Source organism: Petromyzon marinus, unplaced genomic scaffold, assembly GCF_048934315.1.
Source record: "Petromyzon marinus isolate PM22_M1 ecotype Great Lakes invasive population unplaced genomic scaffold, UKy_Petmar_22M1.pri1.0 PM_Scaffold_219, whole genome shotgun sequence".
In the NCBI taxonomy this organism is placed as follows: domain Eukaryota; kingdom Metazoa; phylum Chordata; class Hyperoartia; order Petromyzontiformes; family Petromyzontidae; genus Petromyzon; species Petromyzon marinus.
This window is the reverse complement of record NW_027423190.1, coordinates 69,032-78,584: the sequence shown is the minus strand read 5'-3', so window position 1 is coordinate 78,584 and position 9,553 is coordinate 69,032. Positions and strand designations below refer to the sequence as shown.

Below are 9,553 nucleotides of genomic sequence, written 5' to 3'. Positions count from 1 at the left end.
ACTGCTACTACTACTGCTACTACTACTGCTGCTACTACTGCTACTACTGCTGCTACTACTGCTACTACCACTACTACAACTACTACTACACTACTACTACTGCTGCTGGTACTACTGCTACTACTGCTACTACTACTGCTACTACTGCTACTACTACTGCTACACTACTACTACACTACTACTACACTACTACTACTGCTGCTACTGCTACTACTGCTACTACTACTGCTACACTACTACTACACTACTACTACACTACTACTACTGCTGCTACTACTACTGCTGCTACTGCTACTACTGCTACTACTACTGCTACACTACTACTACTCTACTACTACACTACTACTACTGCTGCTACTACTACTGCTGCTACTGCTACTACTGCTACTGCTGCTGGTACTGCCCCCCCCTCCCCCCCAACAATGTCTCTGAACCACCCCCCACTGCCCCCCGCCACGTGTCCACACTGTGGTGGGGGGCCCCTGGTGAGCGAGTGGCTTGAGAGCTTCGAGCAGGAAGTCTGCAGCAGCTGTGGAGCAGTGGGTGGTGGTGGTGGTGGGGGGCTCTCCTTCGAGGTGGGGGGGCCCCCTCCCCCCACCTCATCGGCGTGGAGGATTGGTGGGCGGGGATCTCTGGCCGGTGAGTTGTGGTGGGGGGGGGGGTCTCTAACACTGAAGTCTTTGGGGGGGGGTCTCTAACATTGAAGTCTTTGGGGGGGGTCTCTAACACTGAAGTCTTTGGGGGGGTCTCTAGCATTGAAGTCTTTGGGGGGGTCTCTAACACTGAAGTCCTTGGGGGGGTCTCTAACATTGAAGTCTTTGGGGGGGTCTCTAACACTGAAGTCTTTGGGGGGGGTCTCTAACATTGAAGTCTTTGAGGGGGTCTCTAACACTGAAGTCTTTGGGGGGGCTGAAGTCTATTGGGGGGGTCTCTAACACTGAAGTCTTTGGGGGGGGGTCTCTAACACTGAAGTCTTTGGGGGGTCTCTAACATGGGGGGGTCTCTAACACTGAAGTCTTTGGGGGGGTCTCTAACACTGAAGTCTTTGGGGGGGTCTCTAACACTGAAGTCTTTGGGGGGTCTCTAACATTGAAGTCTTTGGGGGGGTCTCTAACATGGGGGGGTCTCTAACACTGAAGTCTTTGGGGGGGTCTCTAACATAGGGGGGTCTCTAACACTGAAGTCTTTGGGGGGGGTCTCTAACACTGAAGTCTTTGGGGGGGGTCTCTAACACTGAAGTCTTTGGGGGGGGTCTCTAACATTGAAGTCTTTGGGGGGGTCTCTAACACTGAAGTCTTTGGGGGGGTCTCTAACACTGAAGTCTTTGGGGGGTCTCTATTGGGGGGGGGGTCTCTAACACTGAAGTCTTTGGGGGGTCTCTAACACTGAAGTCTTTGGGGGGGTCTCTAACACTGAAGTCTTTGGGGGGGGTCTCTAACACTGAAGTCTTTGGGGGGGTCTCTAACACTGAAGTCTTTGGGGGGGGTCTCTAACACTGAAGTCTTTGGGGGGGGTCTCTAACATGGGGGGGTCTCTAACATTGAAGTCTTTGGGGGGTCTCTAACACTGAAGTCTTTGGGGGGTCTCTAACACTGAAGTCTTTGGGGGGGTCTCTAACACTGAAGTCTTTGGGGGGGTCTCTAACACTGAAGTCTTTGGGGGGGGTCTCTAACACTGAAGTCTTTGGGGGGGTCTCTAACACTGAAGTCTTTGGGGGGGTCTCTAACACTGAAGTCTTTGGGGGGGTCTCTAACACTGAAGTCTTTGGGGGGGGTCTCTAACACTGAAGTCTTTGGGGGGGTCTCTAACACTGAAGTCTTTGGGGGGGTCTCTAACACTGAAGTCTTTGGGGGGGTCTCTAACATTGAAGTCTTTGGGGGGGTCTCTAACACTGAAGTCTTTGGGGGGGTCTCTAACACTGAAGTCTTTGGGGGGGTCTCTAACACTGAAGTCTTTGGGGGGGTCTCTAACACTGAAGTCTTTGGGGGTGTCTCTAACACTGAAGTCTTTGGGGGGGTCTCTAACACTGAAGTCTTTGGGGGGTCTCTATTGGGGGGGGGTCTCTAACACTGAAGTCTTTGGGGGGTCTCTAACACTGAAGTCTTTGGGGGGGGTCTCTAACACTGAAGTCTTTGGGGGGGGTCTCTAACACTGAAGTCTTTGGGGGGGTCTCTAACACTGAAGTCTTTGGGGGGGGTCTCTAACACTGAAGTCTTTGGGGGGGGTCTCTAACATGGGGGGGTCTCTAACATTGAAGTCTTTGGGGGGTCTCTAACACTGAAGTCTTTGGGGGGTCTCTAACACTGAAGTCTTTGGGGGGGTCTCTAACACTGAAGTCTTTGGGGGGGTCTCTAACACTGAAGTCTTTGGGGGGGGTCTCTAACACTGAAGTCTTTGGGGGGGTCTCTAACACTGAAGTCTTTGGGGGGGTCTCTAACACTGAAGTCTTTGGGGGGGTCTCTAACATTGAAGTCTTTGGGGGGGTCTCTAACACTGAAGTCTTTGGGGGGGTCTCTAACACTGAAGTCTTTGGGGGGGTCTCTAACACTGAAGTCTTTGGGGGGGTCTCTAACACTGAAGTCTTTGGGGGGGTCTCTAACACTGAAGTCTTTGGGGGGTCTCTAACACTGAAGTCTTTGGGGGGTCTCTATTGGGGGGGGGTCTCTAACACTGAAGTCTTTGGGGGGTCTCTAACACTGAAGTCTTTGGGGGGGGTCTCTAACACTGAAGTCTTTGGGGGGGTCTCTAACACTGAAGTCTTTGGGGGGGGTCTCTAACACTGAAGTCTTTGGGGGGGGTCTCTAACATGGGGGGGTCTCTAACATTGAAGTCTTTGGGGGGTCTCTAACACTGAAGTCTTTGGGGGGTCTCTAACACTGAAGTCTTTGGGGGGGTCTCTAACACTGAAGTCTTTGGGGGGGTCTCTAACACTGAAGTCTTTGGGGGGGGTCTCTAACACTGAAGTCTTTGGGGGGGTCTCTAACACTGAAGTCTTTGGGGGGGTCTCTAACACTGAAGTCTTTGGGGGGGTCTCTAACACTGAAGTCTTTGGGGGGGTCTCTAACACTGAAGTCTTTGGGGGGGTCTCTAACACTGAAGTCTTTGGGGGGTCTCTATTGGGGGGGGGTCTCTAACACTGAAGTCTTTGGGGGGTCTCTAACACTGAAGTCTTTGGGGGGGGTCTCTAAACTGAAGTCTTTGGGGGGGGTCTCTAACACTGAAGTCTATGGGGGGTCTCTAACACTGAAGTCTTTGGGGGGTCTCTAACATGGGGGGGTCTCTAACACTGAAGTCTTTGGGGGGTCTCTAACACTGAAGTCTTTGGGGGGGGTCTCTAACACTGAAGTCTTTGGGGGGGTCTCTAACAGTGAAGTCTTTGGGGGGGTCTCTAACACTGAAGTCTTTGGGGGGGTCTCTAACATTGGGGGGGTCTCTAACTTGGGGGGGGGTCTCTAACACTGAAGTCTATGGGGGGTCTCTAACACTGAAGTCTTTGGGGGGTCTCTAACACTGAAGTCTTTGGGGGGTCTCTAACACTGAAGTCTTTGGGGGGGGTCTCTAACATGGGGGGGTCTCTAACACTGAAGTCTTTGGGGGGGTCTCTAACACTGAAGTCTTTGGGGGGGTCTCTAACACTGAAGTCTTTGGGGGGGTCTCTAACACTGAAGTCTTTGGGGGGGTCTCTAACACTGAAGTCTTTGGGGGGGTCTCTAACACTGAAGTCTTTGGGGGGTCTCTAACACTGAAGTCTTTGGGGGGTCTCTATTGGGGGGGGGTCTCTAACACTGAAGTCTTTGGGGGGTCTCTAACACTGAAGTCTTTGGGGGGGGTCTCTAACACTGAAGTCTTTGGGGGGGTCTCTAACACTGAAGTCTTTGGGGGGGGTCTCTAACACTGAAGTCTTTGGGGGGGGTCTCTAACATGGGGGGGTCTCTAACATTGAAGTCTTTGGGGGGTCTCTAACACTGAAGTCTTTGGGGGGTCTCTAACACTGAAGTCTTTGGGGGGGTCTCTAACACTGAAGTCTTTGGGGGGGTCTCTAACACTGAAGTCTTTGGGGGGGTCTCTAACACTGAAGTCTTTGGGGGGGTCTCTAACACTGAAGTCTTTGGGGGGGTCTCTAACACTGAAGTCTTTGGGGGGGTCTCTAACACTGAAGTCTTTGGGGGGGTCTCTAACACTGAAGTCTTTGGGGGGTCTCTAACATGGGGGGGTCTCTAACACTGAAGTCTTTGGGGGGTCTCTAACACTGAAGTCTTTGGGGGGGGTCTCTAACACTGAAGTCTATGGGGGGTCTCTAACACTGAAGTCTTTGGGGGGTCTCTAACATGGGGGGGTCTCTAACACTGAAGTCTTTGGGGGGTCTCTAACACTGAAGTCTTTGAGGGGGGTCTCTAACACTGAAGTCTTTGGGGGGGTCTCTAACAGTGAAGTCTTTGGGGGGGTCTCTAACACTGAAGTCTTTGGGGGGGTCTCTAACATTGGGGGGGTCTCTAACTTGGGGGGGGGTCTCTAACACTGAAGTCTATGGGGGGTCTCTAACACTGAAGTCTTTGGGGGGTCTCTAACACTGAAGTCTTTGGGGGGTCTCTAACACTGAAGTCTTTGGGGGGGGTCTCTAACATGGGGGGGTCTCTAACACTGAAGTCTTTGGGGGGGTCTCTAACACTGAAGTCTTTGGGGGGGTCTCTAACACTGAAGTCTTTGGGGGGGTCTCTAACACTGAAGTCTTTGGGGGGGTCTCTAACACTGAAGTCTTTGGGGGGGTCTCTAACACTGAAGTCTTTGGGGGGTCTCTAACACTGAAGTCTTTGGGGGGTCTCTATTGGGGGGGGGTCTCTAACACTGAAGTCTTTGGGGGGTCTCTAACACTGAAGTCTTTGGGGGGGGTCTCTAACACTGAAGTCTTTGGGGGGGTCTCTAACACTGAAGTCTTTGGGGGGGGTCTCTAACACTGAAGTCTTTGGGGGGGGTCTCTAACATGGGGGGGTCTCTAACATTGAAGTCTTTGGGGGGTCTCTAACACTGAAGTCTTTGGGGGGTCTCTAACACTGAAGTCTTTGGGGGGGTCTCTAACACTGAAGTCTTTGGGGGGGTCTCTAACACTGAAGTCTTTGGGGGGGTCTCTAACACTGAAGTCTTTGGGGGGGTCTCTAACACTGAAGTCTTTGGGGGGGTCTCTAACACTGAAGTCTTTGGGGGGGTCTCTAACACTGAAGTCTTTGGGGGGGTCTCTAACACTGAAGTCTTTGGGGGGTCTCTATTGGGGGGGGGGTCTCTAACACTGAAGTCTTTGGGGGGTCTCTAACACTGAAGTCTTTGGGGGGGGTCTCTAAACTGAAGTCTTTGGGGGGGGTCTCTAACACTGAAGTCTATGGGGGGTCTCTAACACTGAAGTCTTTGGGGGGTCTCTAACATGGGGGGGTCTCTAACACTGAAGTCTTTGGGGGGTCTCTAACACTGAAGTCTTTGGGGGGGGTCTCTAACACTGAAGTCTTTGGGGGGGTCTCTAACAGTGAAGTCTTTGGGGGGGTCTCTAACACTGAAGTCTTTGGGGGGGTCTCTAACATTGGGGGGGTCTCTAACTTGGGGGGGGTCTCTAACACTGAAGTCTATGGGGGGTCTCTAACACTGAAGTCTTTGGGGGGGTCTCTAACACTGAAGTCTTTGGGGGGTCTCTAACACTGAAGTCTTTGGGGGGGGTCTCTAACATGGGGGGGTCTCTAACACTGAAGTCTTTGGGGGGTCTCTAACACTGAAGTCTTTGGGGGGGCTGAAGTCTTTGGGGGGGTCTATTGGGGGGGGGGTACTTAACTCTCTCCCATCCTTCCACTCCCTCCTCCATCACAACCTCCACCACCATCACCTTAAAATCACCTTCACTGTAATCACCACCACCTCCTTCACAACAACCACCACAACCACCACCACAACCATCACCACCACCTCACTACTCACCCACCTCACCTCCTCACCCACCTCCTCACTACTCACCCACCTCCTCACTACTCACCCACCTCCTCACCCACCTCCCCCACCTCCTCACCCACCTCCTCACCTCACCCACCTCCTCCCCCACCTCCTCACCCACCTCCTCACCTCACCTACCTCCTCACCCACCTCCTCACCCACCTCCTCACTACTCACCCACCTCCTCCCTCACCTCACCCACCTCCTCACTACTCACCCACCTCCTCACCCACCTCCTCACCCACCTCCTCACTACTCACCCACCTCCTCACCCACCTCCTCACTACTCACCCACCTCCTCCCCCACCTCCTCACCCACCTCCTCACCCACCTCCTCACTACTCACCCACCTCCTCACCCACCTCCTCACCCACCTCCTCACTACTCACCCACCTCCTCACCCACCTCCTCACCCACCTCACTACTCACCCACCTCCTCACTACTCACCCACCTCCTCACCCACCTCCTCCCCCACCTCCCCTCCCCCCCCCCTACCAGCCCAGCTGCAGCAACACACCTCGTCCACGGCTCTCTCGGTCCACCCTCTCCCCACCTCCACCTCCTCCACCTCCACCTCCTCCACCTCCTCCTCCACCTCCTCACCGCCTTCCCGCGCCCTGGCCCGGGGCCTGTCCCGGCTACGCTCCGCCTGCCGCGTTCTGGGCGCCCCCCCCGCCGTGGAGGCCGGGGCCCGGGCAGCCTACTCCCGGGCCTGCTCCGCCCCGCCCCTGCGGGGCGCCTCCCTCGCCTCCAAGGAGCTGCTGGGGGCCGCCGCTCTCCTCTGGGCCTCCAGGGCCGACGCGGCCGCCGGGGGCCACCCCGCGGGCCGCCCCTCCGGCCTGGCCGCCGGGGACGTCGCCGCCGCGCTGGGCCTGCCCGAGGGCCGCATCCTGGGGGCCTACGGCAGGCTCAGGCGGAGCCTCGCGCCTGCCGGCAGCGACGGTGGTGGCGGTGTTGTGGATAGATGTGGTGGTGGTGGTGGTGGTGGTGTTGTGGATAGATGCGGTGGTGGTGGTGGTGGTGGTGTTGTGGATAGATGCGGTGGTGGTGGTGGTGGTGGTGGCGGTGGTGGTGAGAACGCATCGGCGGTGGAATCTGTGCTCCCATCATCGCAACAACCGCCGCCACGTGAACAACAACAACAACAACAACAACAACCGCCGCCACGTGAACAACAACAACAACAACAACCGCCACGTGAACAACAACAACAACAACAACCACGTGAACAACAACAACAACAACAACCACGTGAACAACAACAACAACAACAACCACGTGAACAACAACAACAACAGCAGCCACCACCTCACCACCTGCCACCCCTCGCTCCGTCCCCGCTCTCCCTCGTCTCCCGCTTCTGCGAGCGCCTCCCCGCCCCCGACTCCGCCCCCGGCTCCGCCTCCGGCTCCGCCTCCTCCTCCTCCGCCTCCTCCTCCTCCTCCACCGCCTCCTCCTCCTCCTCCTCCGCCGCCACCTCGGCCCGCCCTCGGCCGCCCCCTCCCGAGCTCCGTGCTCGTGTCACCTCGCTGGCGGAGCGGCTACTCGGCCTCGCCTCCCGGGCCTGGCTCCTGACGGGCAGGAGGCCCCGGGCAGCCGTCGCCGCCTGCGTGTACCTAGCCTGGCTCGGGGTGGTGGGGCCCGCCGGCGGCGGTGCCGGCGGCCTCCGGCGGCGGCCCCGGCGGCGTCTGGCGCCGATGGGAGGGCCCCCCGAGTTTGCCGTGAGCTTCCCGCGCTTCTGCCGCCTGTGTGGCGTTGCCGAGCCGGGGCCCGGCCGGGCCCGGCTCGGCGAGCTGCTGGCGGTCCTGTCGGCCGCGGCCTCCAAGCTGCCGTGGTGGCGGGGTGGTGGTGGAGGAGGTGGTGGTGGAGGTGGTGGAGGAGGAGGTGGTGGTGGTGGAGGAGGTGGAGGTGGAGGAGGAGGAGGAGGAGGTGGTGGTGGAGGTGGTGGTGGAGGTGGTGGAGGTGGTGGTGGAGGTGGTGGAGGAGGAGGTGGTGGTGGTGGTGGTGGAGGAGGTGGTGGAGGAGGTGGAGGAGGTGGTGGAGGAGGAGGTGGTGGAGGAGGTGGTGGGGTTGGGTGGGGGGCACTGCTGGCACGCCTAGAGGAGGTCCTGGATAATGAGGAGTTCATAGCGCGGAGGTGCAGGGAGGAGGTGGGGGAGGAGGAGGAGGTGGAGATGGAGGAGGTGGTGGAGGAGGTGGAGGAGGAGGTGGAGGAGGTGGAGGTGGAGGAGACGGTGGAGAAGAGGAGGGTGGATTTGGAGGAGGAGGTGGTGGTGGTGGTGAAGAAGAGGAGGAGGGTGGAGGAGGAGGAGGTAATGGAGAGGAGGGTGGAGGTGGAGGAAGAGGTGAAGGAGGAGGAGGAGGAGTCGAACCGGCGACGGTCGCCGGCCTCCCCTGCCACCTCGTTGGGGACCGCGTCGAACCACCGGCGACCACCGGACCACCCCGCTCCTGCCACCTCGCTGGGGACCGCGTCGAACCGGCGACGATCACCGTCCGGCCCCGCTCCTGCCACCTCCTTGGGGACCGCGTCGAACCGGCGACGACGGCCGGCCGGCCCCTCTCCTGCCACCTCGTTGGGGACCGCGTCGAACCACCGTCGGTCACCGTCCGGCCCCGCTCCTGCCACCTCCTTGGGGACCGCGTCGAACCGGCGACGACGGCCGGCCGGTCCCTCCCCTGCCACAACCGCATCGCCCCGAGGGGCCGCGTCGAACCGGCGTCGGTCGCCGTCCGGCCCCGCTCCTGCCACCGCCGCGTCGCCCCGAGGGACCGCGTCGAACCTGACGTTCCGGTCGTCCCGCGGCCGCTCGCTCCTCTTCCTGCTGCCCCCGTGCCTGCTGCGGCGACGGGGGGCCGGGGGCCGCGGGGCGCCGCAGGCGGGGGCGGAGGTCGCGACCCCGGATAGCGGGGTCGGAGGTCGCGACCCGGACATATCGGACTCCGAGCTGGAGCAGTACATCCGCACCCCGCGGGAGGTGCGAGCCATGGTGCTGGCCATGGAGAGGGTGGAGCAGAGGGTGGAGCAGAGGGTGGAGTAGCAGAGGGTGGAGTATGAGAGGGTGGAGCAGAGGGTGGAGTATGAGAGGGTGGAGTATGAGAGGGGTGGAGTAGTAGAGGGTGGAGTAGTGGAGGGTGGAGTGTGAGAGGGTGGAGTAGTGGAGGGTGGAGTGTGAGAGGGTGGAGTATGAGAGGGTGGAGTATGAGAGGGTGGAGTATGAGAGGGTGGAGCAGAGGGTGGAGTATGAGAGGGGTGGAGTATGAGAGGGTGGAGTAGTGGAGGGTGGAGTAGTGGAGGGTGGAGTGTGAGAGGGTGGAGTAGTGGAGGGTGGAGTGTGAGAGGGTGGAGTATGAGAGGGTGGAGTATGAGAGGGTGGAGTATGAGAGGGTGGAGCAGAGGGTGGAGTATGAGAGGGGTGGAGTATGAGAGGGTGGAGTAGTGGAGGGTGGAGTAGTGGAGGGTGGAGTGTGAGAGGGTGGAGTAGTGGAGGGTGGAGCAGAGGGTGGAGTATGAGAGGGTGGAGCAGAAGGTGGAGTATGAGAGGGTGGAGTATGAGAGGGTGGAGTAGTGGAGGGTGGAGT

At 58.5% G+C, this 9,553-nt stretch overlaps 1 protein-coding gene across 1 annotated transcript; it reads left to right on the top strand.

Annotated features, from left to right (window-relative positions):
- Positions 1 to 9,012, top strand: LOC142922922 (uncharacterized). The gene is made up of 3 exons (XM_076063861.1): positions 1 to 639; positions 6,470 to 7,879; positions 8,741 to 9,012. The coding sequence occupies exons 1-3, from the start codon at positions 423 to 425 to the stop codon at positions 9,010 to 9,012; spliced, it is 1,899 nt and encodes a 632-aa protein (XP_075919976.1). The 5' UTR covers positions 1 to 422.
- Positions 9,013 to 9,553: the final 541 nt, after the last annotated feature.

Coding starts and splice junctions, on each gene's coding strand:
- LOC142922922 (XM_076063861.1), top strand. CDS start 423: ATGTCTCTGAACCACCCCCCACTGCCCCCCGCCACGTGTCCACACTGT. Junction 640..6,469: donor TGGGCGGGGATCTCTGGCCG/GTGAGTTGTGGT, acceptor CCCCCCTACCAG/CCCAGCTGCAGCAACACACC. Junction 7,880..8,740: donor TGGTGGTGGAGGAGGTGGAG/GTGGAGGAGGAG, acceptor CGTCGCCCCGAG/GGACCGCGTCGAACCTGACG.